This window comes from Ceratosolen solmsi, unplaced genomic scaffold (assembly GCF_000503995.2).
Source record: "Ceratosolen solmsi marchali unplaced genomic scaffold, CerSol_1.0 scaffold39, whole genome shotgun sequence".
NCBI lineage: Eukaryota > Metazoa > Arthropoda > Insecta > Hymenoptera > Agaonidae > Ceratosolen > Ceratosolen solmsi.
This window is the reverse complement of record NW_011948433.1, coordinates 2,966,052-2,980,073: the sequence shown is the minus strand read 5'-3', so window position 1 is coordinate 2,980,073 and position 14,022 is coordinate 2,966,052. Positions and strand designations below refer to the sequence as shown.

The 14,022-nt window shown below is 26.2% G+C and overlaps 1 protein-coding gene across 1 annotated transcript in view; it reads right to left on the bottom strand.

Annotated features, from left to right (window-relative positions):
* LOC105364634 (5-hydroxytryptamine receptor-like) overlaps positions 1–14,022 on the bottom strand; it is a gene marked incomplete at its 5' end in the record, with an annotated part of 57,685 nt that overhangs the window by 6,103 nt on the left and 37,560 nt on the right. The window contains 3 exons of the mRNA XM_011502613.1: positions 117–257; positions 1,068–1,191; positions 4,693–4,885. Of these exons, the coding sequence (XP_011500915.1) occupies positions 117–257; positions 1,068–1,191; positions 4,693–4,885 (458 nt within the window). The remainder of the gene's footprint in view (positions 1–116; positions 258–1,067; positions 1,192–4,692; positions 4,886–14,022) is intronic.

Genomic DNA, 14,022 nt, shown 5'->3' with positions numbered 1-14,022 from the left:
CATCATTTCACTGGGACGACATTGGGATACGAAAAGTGCTTATCACGTGGAGATGAGCTAAACAGGACTTGACTACGTAATCAGCTTCTTAAGGAATATCCTAGTGTTTTACTCACCGGATATCGTGGGCAATGGCCGGCCAATAACGGCGACAACGGCCGCCGCGATGCCGCCGGTTGCTTGCGCCTGGGCGAGTGCACCGCCCACGGCGTGACTGCTTCCCATCTGCTTCGGTGGTCCGCCCATTGGTCTGGTTGCTGCGATTAAATATAATGCACTCTGCTGTTGCTTTATACGTGTTGTGTAAGCACTCACGTCTGTATTGCTTCGCGCGATCGTGTATTCGAGGCAGGTTTCACCTTGTGTGCGTGTGGGAGATTTTGCTTTTTGATTTATACCTGAATTTCATTTTGAGCTTTTGATTCGGTCACTTTATAGATAATTGATAATCAAGCCGATTGATTTATGTACTCATCAATGTTAATTTTATTATTACATTTTATTATTACAAAACTTTTTGAATCTTTATTTAATTACCAGTAATAGAAAGCGCCTTCGTATTCTTGGTCTTCGTTGTATTGTATCTTAGGATTTTAATTGATTATTAAATTTTATGTGTTAGATATCAGTAATATAAATCGAAGAAAATATGGATGTTGTTCTGTCAATTGTTCTGATGGTTAAAGTATTTATTAGTAGCAGTATTTCATGTCATCATAATTTAAATCAAAGACTAATATAATCGAATATTTTATTTCACATCCAAGATCATTGATTTAAATACAATAGAAATTACTTAGTTAATTTACAACATTAATGTATATTTTCTAAGAACATTGTTTAAAACATTTAATAAACAATTAAAATACTTTTGCCGATAAGTATAGTAGGTAGAACAGAAGCTAACAGAAGATAATTCGAATTATTACGGATTGTTAAAGCTCCGACGAACTTCTACAATTCATGTTTTTCATACTTTCAAGTATAATACATTTAAAAACTTTAGTATACGTCAGATAATTTTTGTTTGAGTAGGTGGTGGTATGAAACCTTAAATTCTGCATTACCTTGAGTATTTACAGGTTGGCCTACTCTTTTACGAATGCGCTTTCGCGCAGTTTGAAATATTCGCCAATAAAGTATAAGAATGACAAATAGTGGTAAGTAGAATGACGATACCGTGGCAAATATCTGAAACAGAGAAAATTTACTTTTTGAGCTTTCAAAATACAGCAAATAAAGCAAATACATGTTCTTTTGTTAACATATTAAATAAAAATTTCACTCGTTCTCGATTATTAGTACTCGGCGATAAAAAATTAGAATGAATCTGCAATGTATTAAAAATTAATTTGAACTTTGTAAAATATGATTAATTTATTATTTAATTAATTTAAGTATTTGATTCAGTTGCATTAATAATAAACATATTGTCATATATTAAATTTTGTAAAAGTAGATGTAGAAATTAATAATTTTAATCATAATATTTATTATTTAGTGAACATAAATTACTTCAAAGATTAAAAGAATAAATTAATTTATTGATAATTTCCTAAATTATTTAATCAATTTATCAATTCATTTATTTAAACTGTTATTTTGGAATATTTTTTGCAATAATAATATTAAAGTTAATATGAATGAATTTTTAATAATATTGAAATTATATGACATTAAATCGATTATTTATTTTGAATTTTGAACAAATATTTTGTAATTTTATAAACTCGTAAACTTTGGTTAAGAAATGTCAATATAAGCTGTGCCATTTTAAGATTAGTAAGTCGAGTTTATAGCTCCAAATATTTCCAGTTGCAGTATTCTATAGATAAAAGAACTTTTGTACATAATTAATATTAATAAAAAGATACTTAAATTTCTTTTTTTTTAATGTTCATGTTCCATTTTTATAAGAATAAATAAAATTTTATTTATATTTAATACACCTGTACAAAATAAATATATTATAAAATTATCCATAGGTGTAGGTTCGTGTGATCCAAAAACTTTTTTGAATTTGATTGAAGGTACGAATAGTAATAATAATAATAATAATAATAATAATAATAATAATAATAATAATAATAATAATAATAACAATAATAATAATAATAATAATAATAATAATAATAATTATTATTATTATTATTATTATTATTATTATTTTGTTTAACAGCTTATATTCTGTAATTGAAAAGTGTCATTATAGAAAATGAGAACAATTTAAAATGCTACCTCTAGTTTAAGCATTTTAGATTTCTTTAACTTTTTTAATAATATCCTCTGATACTTTATAAAAGAAGTAGCGTAGTTTAAAGTTCACGATATTTCTATAAATCACTTTTTATTGATATCTGTGAAAATAAATAATATATCTATTAACTATAATTTCTTATTATCTTCTTATTTTATTATATGTCGTATGTGTTATACTCAGTATGTGAATAACTTCAATTTGATACAAAATTACTTTAAAAAATCTTCTTGTAATCTACATTTTAAAATGGCATACACAAGAAATTATATATTTTTAAATATATATCTTTATAATTTAATTTATCAATTATTACATTAACTAACAAGCTGAACATGTAAATAAGTGTAAACAAATATTGAAGAATATGATATTCACTTTACTGTTTGCTTCTTTATATTACTATTATTTTTTGTTGAATTAGTTATAAATTATATTTTTATTATATGATTTCTATAAAAATTCTATTTTTAAAGTAATATATCTATTCAAATATAAAAGAGATATAAAACTCTATTTTAAATTTGATATTATTTGACATTTCAATAATAATTCGCTACGTTTGATGTGATTCAAGAAAGTTTATCTCATATTATATTATAATGCATGTTCCACTATATTTTATAATTTATATAATTTTATAAACAATTTTATACTCCATAGTTTGACATTTAATCTTTTATTTTTTTTTTAAATAATGTATTAATTAATAAAATAATGTCTAATATTATTGTGTATAATTATGCATTATTTTTACCATTTTTATATGCCAACATAATATTTTACCCAATTTTTTTGTATTTTATATCGTCAAAGCTTTATATTTTGTTTAATGAGTGCATCATTTACATTTAAGCAACTATATAAATATTTATAAGATTGAAGAATTTATGAATTAGAAGTTGATATAACAGTTGATAACTTTATTTTACTGATAATTTCTAGATGTTTAACTTTATATTAAGTTGGCAGGTATCAATTTAATTTGAATATAGGACTTTTATATAGATAATAAGCATAACTGTAAATTTAAAGTATTATAATTATTGTGTGTTATTAATAATCAAAATAAATTTAAATTAGTTTAATTATTCAGTTATTCGAATATATTTATATTATATGGTACTAAAAATTTAATTGTAATGTTGATCGTACACAGGTTGAGTGAAAAATAATTTTTCTTTTTTCATGCATAATGTAACGATGTATACAAAAAATATATAAAGATTCTTATTTGACATATCTTACGCAATTACTTTGAACGTTTTGTATTCCATTTTTCGATAAATTTGAGAATTAAATATACGTTTTTTTTTACATTTGCTATGATATAATATATGAGAGTTAAGAATTGTTTAATGTTTTATATATTATTAGCTACAATTATTTGTTCAGGTTTACAATAAATATAGGAGCCTTTTAAATTGATAAATTAACCGCTTTACAAGATAAAGTTAAGTTGGTATTTATAAATAAACAATATGATATTTTTATTGTTTTATCCGTAAATACTTTTTATATTATCTTTCAATTCATTAAAAAGTGACGATGTGAAAAAGTTGTTTTTCGTTATCATATAAATAAGTTATGTGCTATGTGCGATAAAGAATGAAGTTATTTACGTTCAATGGAGGCGTAAATTTAACGTTAATTAAAAATGTCAGTGTCCGCTTACGTTGCAAGATCATTATACTTGTGAAGAGTACTCGTAATTTTATTGATATCTAGTGGATTAACTTAATTGCAGAAATTAGAATAAACGAGCACTTAAATTTCACTGATTGCAAGCTATAAACGTTTAATTATGATAATAATTCTGATTAAAAAAAATAGAACTTTCAGTATTATATAGTCTGTTTGTTTATCTGTCTCCTATTCTGCTAGTCAGTCTCCTTTCCCTATTTAATATAATTCATATAATTTCATTTGACTGTTTTATTTATTTTTAGTATAAACGTACATGAATGACTAACTATTAAGAAAAATCAGCGAGGTTAGGATTAATTTTTATATTACATTGAATAAAGTTAATAGAAAAGAAATTGCGTGTAGTTATTGAAGTTAATTCAATACGATGTAATGGAAAGGACCTTCACTTATTCTCAAAATACTGCTACTCATCCTTTCAGTATCTACAAAATTCATGCATTCTAAAGTTGAATATAGAACGCCAAATTGCAGTCTTTTAACATTTACTAACTTATATAGTAAAGTACTGTCAGAAATAGTACAATCCAATGTAACTTATTCTTTACATTATTCCATTCAATTACTGGTACCATTACACAAATGAAAAATACTGATAAATATTTTTAGTTTATAGTCAGGTGGAAGAGAATTGCCGTATTCATCGTGCTTATAGTTATAGAATTGAAAAGGAAAGTCAAGCAAGCAAGCGACTGAAAGTGTACTGATCGAACATAGAAACGAATTACCTGATAGTAGATATCTTGACTGACGATACAGGATTTATCGTGAACAACTCGATTTTCCCATTGGGAATCCTTCCAACCGAGTAATGGGGCGATGCACACGAAAAAGGCTACCAGCCATACCACGACTATCATCATACCTATGCGACGCCCCGTTCTGTGATGAATATAGTCAATGTTTGTGACTGCCCAGTATCTGTAAATAATACCAAATAATTTTTATATTACAATTTTTATCTTTCTTATTTTCTTCATTAAATAAGACTGGAATTAAAATAACAAATACTTTTTGTATTGATTATTTATAGTGTCGTAGTGAGTTAATTATATGATAGGTATATTTAATATGTAGTAAGAATTTTGATACAGACTTTTGAAACAAAAAAATTCTATGTTTATGTATATACTTAAAGACACAATGTTTAATATCTGAGCTAGATGAATCAAGATAAATAGTTTAGTATTCTGTTATTAGCATTCTGTTATATGCGCCTTAAGAAAGTATATAATTACTTGTATTATATATTTCCTAATAGCGCAAATGCCACTGGACTTTCACTTTTTATTAGGTAATCTTTGAAAATCGTCACCTTCCTCAGTGAATGCGTTGGGTGAATAACATTATTCTCTTAAGGAGTCTTTTCTCTTCATTCTCATAAATGTGTCTTTTCTTTGTTTTTTTTTCTTTTTCGTTCGATAAAAAGCTTTCCCGCAGGAAGAGCAATTTGGTGAAACTACTACAATGTGATGGTTCAAAGTGTTTCCCATTATTTTGCGAATGCTATGTCTCGGTCACACCTATCGTTATACCACGTGACTTCTTGTCCAATCTGATCTCATCACACCGCTAGTAAAAAGATTTCCGTCCTCTTTCTCCTGCTGATCTGCTTATCAGGAAGTCTCAAACAATACCCAAGAGTTAATACACGAGCTTTCTCTCCTTTTACATGAAGAAACTATGCGCGTTTAGTGTTGGTTAATATTGTCGCGGATCCGAGCTGTCCATGTTGATTAACCAAGGCCATTGCTAAAGCAAATCCTCTTACACTCCATTTGAATAACTGACGAAGTGCCCTGCCGGTAATAGAATTTCCCACGACAGTGGCTAAAGCGAATTATGATGGCGCAGGGGGGAGCGATTGGGTAGGGAAGGCGGACCTCTGGGTGATCATTGATCGAGCGCAATCGACTCAAGCTCAACGAGTCTCGTCTGTCTCGTCGGTCTTTATTACAATGCACTTAAGTTGCACGCCTACTTTTGTATAGAATTTTAAGGCCTACGATAATGAGATAAGTTCAGTAATCGGTCACTGTTCTCATAATTACTGTGGTGCACGTGCTTCTAAGAGAAAATTCACTGCCTCTTTTGAAATAATTACAGTAGTCCTTATTAAATTGCAAATATGTTTAAGCAAGTTTACCGAATTTTGATTACTTCTTTATTGATATTACCTACGGAGATATTAACAAAATTAGCTTTAAATTGGACATTTAATAATATTGTTGAGAAATTGAGAGAAAACGTAAATATTTTCCAGGATTATACATTCACACGAATGTTATGCAAACGCTTATCCAATAGTTTTATAAAATCGTCTTGCACAATTTTATATAAAATTATAAAATTTACACGTTATTAGCTGTTTATATAATATTTCTCTTTTAAAATTAAATAATTAATAATTAATAATAGCTTTGAATGTCCTTCTTATTAATAATTGCATATATCATAAGTGAAAAAAATATTTAAAGTATGATATATATATATATATATATATATGTACACACATGGGAAAAGAGGACAGAAACGTAGATTCAAAAGTAGAACAATTACTTTTCGGGTAAAGTGGTACACGTTTTCAGTAGGAGAAAATCTCATCGGATCTTCAGCTCTTATTCAGTTAGTCATTCCTTTTGTGAAAGGTAGGAGATTATCGGAAATTTGAATTATGGTCGAAGATTGGGGCTATTTTCTCAATCCATCACGTCAACTACGAGTTTCACTGAAAATTTCCGTCATGTACCTTTAGTTAAGTCTGTACGAATGGAGAACGGTTAAGCGGATCGGACAGTGCGACCGCGCGCCTATTAATGCGGAAACTAATTACGTCTCTGTCAAATGGCGTTAGGTTTCAATTGAATAGGCAATGAGCTGAGCACGCGCGCGTTTGAAGTTACCAGAAGCATGTCATCTGTTCCACTTTATTCCTATAATATGCATATTGTCGTCTCTCTTCCAAATATATTCATACGATTACGTTTGTTTATAACTTTAAAATTTAGTTACGTATAGCACTTTTGAATGTACTTTCATAGCAAATTACGCTCAGTTTAGCGTTTCTTAATTATTACCGTGTAAATTTAAATAAAAAAAAAAAAGCGAAAATAATAATAGGTCCCCGAGCTTAATTTGTGAAATAAGCTTCTATCTAAGATTTCAATTACTTTTAATCATTATATTAATTATAATAGCCGAGGTATAATGTTCCAATATATTAATTTGTAATACATATTTTATCATCTCTTTGAAATACTACGTTTATCATTACTGCGAGTATTAATAAATAATGTAATTGCAATATAATAATAAAATAGATATCAGAATATAATTAAATCTTCTTAATGTTACGGTAGATTTGGAATTTCTCGCGAATCGAGATATATAAAATCAAGTGTGGCATTTCAGTTTTTGCATGGTTTTCCTAAGGGAATTAGTTTGCAATTTATTCTATTTCAGTCACGCGCTTGAAATTCTATCTAAAAATTAGATGGGAAGTACAGTGGCAACATTGTGAACTCGTCACAGGCCGAGTTAGTACCTGCTTTCTTTTCAACCGCTGAGGCGATAGTTTTTACGCATGCTTGCTCACTTTACAATAAGTAAAGCTTGTAGAAAAGGGGCAATGCTCGTATGGGCCGCGCAATAAAACTGATGCGTGAATGAGACAAGGAATACTGTGCGGTTATGGCTATTGTCCTTTCTACTGTTCTTTTGTCGTTACCGCGAAGAGCTTTTTACGTAATCTTGCCACACTGCATTAACTTTCAAGACGATTGCATTTCTACCTCAATTTCATCGGATTGTTTTCTCGCGTTTTTTTTTTTTTTTTTTTTTTTTTTTTCCTCCTTTTTTTTCTGTTTTTTTTTTTTCCTTTTTTTTTTTTTTTTTTTTTTTTTTTTTTTTTTTTTTTTTTTTTTATAAGTGCCAGTAGCATTATTATTTTAGTTATGAACGTAAAGAAGAAGCGTTCAATTTAGTTTATGATAACCGATGAAAAAATAACGACTTGCCTATTTATTTAATACCTTTAAATATATTAAATTGTTTAATATTTCAATATTTTTAAATATAGCATAATTCAATGATTTGAATTAATTTTTTTTTATTTTTTTTTAACAACAATCATTTTACAGATCTCATTGTTATCAATATAATTATTCAATTTATTGGGAAAATAATTCTATATGAGACATTTATAAACAGTTATCAGAGAAAGTAATAAATAACCTTTCAATATGTGATTTCTTATAACATATTCGATGGAATAATTTTTCAACATTTTATTATAAATTTTAGAAAATTCTATCTTACAAAAATAAATAATAGAAAGTGTCACGTACTTTTATAAGGACATATTTTTTAGTACTCTAATATAAAATATTTTAAATTTTTTATAAATATAATTTTTTAGATATATCGTAGAGCAGAAGCATAATTGAATAAGGAAACTTTCAATTTTTCTTATAACTAATTTTGATCTTATAAAGCTCAAAATTTCAACCTCACAATTCTGTAAAATATTAATGAATGTCGACAACGTGTTCTCATAAAATATTTAATATATTGAAATAATACGGTCTATTTAATATTATTCTTATAGGTAGTCGATGTATATACATTAAGTAGTCTTTCTCGTTTATTAAGTGCATCTCACTTACTTGTTTCTTTACTTACTTTGATGTCTTGTTAGCTTTAAATATTATAATAAAAATGTTTTTTAAATTATTGTCTTTTAATAAAAATATTTATTTTATCACCTTTCTAGTAATTTTTAAAATATCGTTGACTTTAATAAAACAATAAATGATAGTACCGAAAGCTTTATTTTAAAATTAAAATGATTTTTTATTATGTAAAACGGAATGCTAATTTTTAATACAGCATAAGTATATCTAAAGAGTTCATACGGAACACAATTGTAGCTACAATGTCATGGAATATTATATCGTGTAAATAATTCACACCGTGTCTACCATTGTAACAACAAACAATAGAATCAACGGTGCATATGTCTTATTAGTATACTTTTGCACCTATTCCCTCTGTTGTTATAAGATATGCCTTATCAGACGATGTTACGTGCTATTTTCGGTTATACGAATCTCATTGGATTAGTAGTTTACTAACGAATATTAGTAGTACATTGAACGACGCCTGCCTTATTATATTTTATTTATTTATAATTGATGAAAAAATTGTAATTCTAAGTATGCTACGTGATAGAATCAATTAATACGTGTCATTGAAGGATAATGATTATATTTTTACCTTAGAAAATATTTTTCAGGCTACATCATTTATTTATACTTTTATATGAAATATAAAAGATTAGAAATATTTCAGAAACTTTAAAAATATTTTTAAAACACAATGCTATGACAATTTTACTTCAATATGTTATTATTAATTTATGTAAATTAAAAAAACGTTATCACGACTAAAGATATATTAAGCAAACACTTTTCATAGTTTCTAATTACTTTTAGGAAATAACAATTTATTCTGTATATCTTTAAATAATTTATGTAACTTTTATTACAATAAATGTTTATTTTAAGGCAAAAAAAAATAACAAGAGACTATTTATTATTATGTTATTTAAATTTTAATTTAAATTGAGCTAGTGTATTTGTCAGTATAAATGTATATTCTAAAGTAATGTTTCTGCTCGCTTAAAAGAGAATTATTCTAACGTTTTCGTTAATTGTGCAAGTCATGAGTCTACAGCCTCGAAATCCAGTTGTGAATTGTTTCGTAGGTTCAGCAAAACATAGTTCTCTAAAGAAATATAATTAATTTTTGTAACAAAATCCCCTTTTTATCCTAACAGATGTAACAGAAGAGTGAATACGTTTAAAGAATAAAGACCAATTTTATTATTATATTGAATACAAACAGAAATTTGTACGAACGTCATTATCTTAAATTTTGAATTACTCCGTCAAGTAGACTGTGCCAAGTAGGACAATAAAAAACTCAGATTTTCTTTATCATTTTAGATTGTTCAATTGAAAATGCAATTTCAAAAATTAAAATGTATATTCTTATTTTCAAGAAATTCAAGTGTGTCCGTTCGTTTGTAATAGAATATGATTGTAGAATTTGTTTGTACAAATTATATCTTCAGCGAATAGTAATAGTTTCTGGTAAATAAAATATTTGGTGGTATTAAATATAAAATTTATTTAATGATGTTTAACAATTTTAGATAATTACATATTACTAATTAAAAAAATATATATATTTTTTTATATTATTTTCCTGGTCTGATTTTAAAATGTTTGTATTTTCCTTTTCATTATTATTTTAATTGATATGAATTTTATTATTATTATTTTTTACATTTTCATTGTTATAATAATTTCCATTTAATTTAAGCATCATGTGTGTATTTATTTTTACAATTTGTAAAATTTACAATAAATTATAATAATAAAAAAAAATTATTATAAAATATAGTATATATTTCAGTTTCTTTGTAAAATTACTGTAAAATTATAAATATTTTCATTATTTATATTATCATTTCTTATATATTTCATTTAAATGTCTTACATCAATTCCGATCATTTGATGGATGTTTGAAGTCATATTTACGTTTCAATAACAATTAATATTAACATACTCATTAGATTATAAAGCTCTAATAGGATTTATATAAAATACATTTAAATAAAATTTAATACGGAAAGTATATAGGTGTTAATATTAAGAAATTTTATATCGATAATAAAATTGGCCCAATCAAATTAAATATCCAGATGTAGATAAACATAATTATTATAAATACATTAATTCCTGATTATTTTTTATTTTATTGCTAATTAATATAATTTTTATAGTTTATTACTAATTAGTCGGTTATATAATGATTATTTCTTCTACTGTAAAAGCTTTTTGAAAGTTCGTTTATATCATATTCAAGAAATCTCGTAAAAAAAGTCATAGCTGTGGAAATTTTATCGTTCAACAGTGCCGATGTAAAAATAGTCTGTCCTTCCGTTAGCAAACGTATCTGTAGCATTCTTCGTGGAAAGGCTAATAATAAAATAATAAGTAATTTATATATTATGAAAATCTTTCTGCGAGCTAACGTTATTAATTTGTTAATTTAGCGCTGACCCATTTCCCAGGGTCGGTGAAGCTTAAACAAATGCAACCTAAAGTAATGGTCAACTTGCGTTTTCTCAGGTATGCGATTTCTCTTTCTCGCAGGCTTGCTTTCTTCTGTCTACTACTCACTAACACTGTGATGGGCACTTGGAGTGGTTTGCTCCGTGTATTTTCAGCTACACGCTTGTCGGAGTAAACTAAAGCAGATATTGGATGCACGCCGCCTTTGCTCCGACTAATCAAAAGGAGGAAGTTAATGAACTAATCTCACCAAGTTTTTATTTAACTTATCCTACCTTAGCTTTCTTTTTTGTTTGTGAATTTTTGTATTCTATTAGTTTTATCATTGTACACTATTACTTCTCATTTAAGCTGTTATTTTTTATTCTTTTTATTTTATGTACACAAGAAAATCATTGTTTATAAGAGAATATTTTTAAACGAATCATAAAATAAATCTCTAGTCTATAATGAAATATATCAATCATCTATATTTTATAATGAAACTATATAATGAATCATATAATCATATTTGAAAAGAATTTTGTGGAAAAAAATTAAAATTTCAAAATAATATTTTGATAATGCCACTACTTGTGAATAATAGGAAGCTATTTCTCATTTTACTTTATAAATTCTTTTCAAATTTTTGATAGATACAAACGTTTTTTAACTTATTGTTTAAATCACATTTTCTTTCTTTTTATAATTTAGTTTTTTTTTTTTTTTTTTTTTTTTCAAGAATAGTAGACTAATTTAATTACAAAAACTAACTCCATTTATCTTAATATTCTTATCTTACTTTGTTACTACAATTTTTTTGTGCAAAGATTTACATACATGGAATAATGAATCAACTTATTTTATCTAAATAGAAAAAATAGTTAATTTAGAAATATATTCTTAATAACAATCTATTTAACGTCTTTGATAATATTTATTCAATTTTAATATAAAAATTGATCTTAAAGTATTAGCAGAACAGCGAAAAATAACAGCTTATTTTCTGATATTATTTTAAAAACTGAAAATTGAAAAAAGTTTTTGTATCTAGAAATAAATTAATTTTCTATGTATGGATTTGCCAAACTTCATACAAATTTTTGTTAAGATACACATTTAATATTTACATTTATTAAAAAAAAAATTTAACTATCATGATAATATTTGTTTATAAATTATATTTTTTTATCGCAATTACTTATCATAAATTAATTACATTAAATCACAGTATAAGATATGTTATAATCATGTTATTGTTTAAATTTTATATAAAGTAAATGATAATCAGCCAAAGAACTTCCCAAAAATAGAGTTTATTGAAGAAAAATTGTACGTCTCAGAAATTGGAATTTTGTAAAGTTTCGAATTCACATATACATTTTATATTAAAAATATATTAATATAAAAAATATATACATAGATTAAAAAGATGATTTCATTATTAAATTTTTTAAATTTTGTATAAATTCCACTTTACATCATTTTTCAAACTTGCGAATGGAATTTAGATAATTAATTATCATAATATATCATATAAGAAATGTATTGTATAATATATAAAAAGTTACTACTTCCGTAATGTATAGAAATCAATGTATCTGCAAGCAAATATAATTTTATTCAATCACTTCTGATTAATTTCGAAAGAAAAGCATTGAATAGATAAGACAAATAAAAAGGTAATAAATGTCTCGTATTTCCCCCTATATACATGATGCGCAGTAATGAAATATAGTAAGTCATCTTATTATCTGAAAATCAAGTAAATATACGATTTATGTGAACGCACAAATATATACATTGAGCTAAGAGTAACGTAATTGTACCTTACATATCTAGGCACATTATCATTCCATTAAATTAGTTAATTGCAACTATTGAAGCAGTTATGTAAGGCGTTTCGGAAGAAGAATCATTGCAGAATATATTTGTGAGCATATTTTAGTTAATATAATTTTGTACACTTATTTATTTTATTTATTATTTAATATTACATAGATATTTTGTTTATGTTATACGCAAACTTATTAAAAAATTAGATTTTTATCTATACCCTAATTGGACTACATTTAATTTGATCGTAGCGAAACATTTTCATTCTTATAAATTTTAGTTATTAATATATTCAATGAAATTGTTTACATAATATTTAGTCGATACTAAATATCAAGCAAAATATGAAAAACTATTTTACGATATCTATTTCAATACAATATAAAAAATGATATACAAATTTCTTATTGATGGCAAACGAAAATTAAACATTACTTCTTAAAAGATTTTCAACAATTATTATTTGGAATTATTAATTTATTTCAACATAATTTTAAATGATGTCTGTATTATCTTGATACTCGAATCATTTCACCTGTACCGTTTTCTCTTTTTTCTCACTTAATTATTTTTTACGTTTTGTTCAATCGCTTGGACAATCGTCAGTCATGGTAAAGTTGATAAAATCGAAGGCAAGTAGCGATAGTCAATGGTTTGTCCGACGCGGGTGCTTTTTGTTTAGGAGCTGGCGTCAACACGTTGAGAGACTTTATTTCGACGACACATGGTATGATGACATATGTGTGTGATTCATTTCTCAACCGGTATCGTAAAGTCAATAGAGTAATTTTCACCTTGGTAACCCGGTGGGGGTTATTGAGGATTATGTTCGCCGACAGTTTTCCTTCTAAATGATCACCGAGCACGAATTATATTTTAATATAATGCTCTTAAAGACGCTGACACGCTTCTCTAATCTTTCTATCTCTCTCGCGCTCATTAGTTTAGATGTCTAGAGATCCACCTGACAAATGAGAATCCCTCATTTTCATTTTCGGCGGTTAACGATCCTATTCGTTGATGAGTAGCTTATGGAATTTATGTGCATGCCCCGGCGTTTTGATTACTATATATGTATATATATATATATATATATATATATA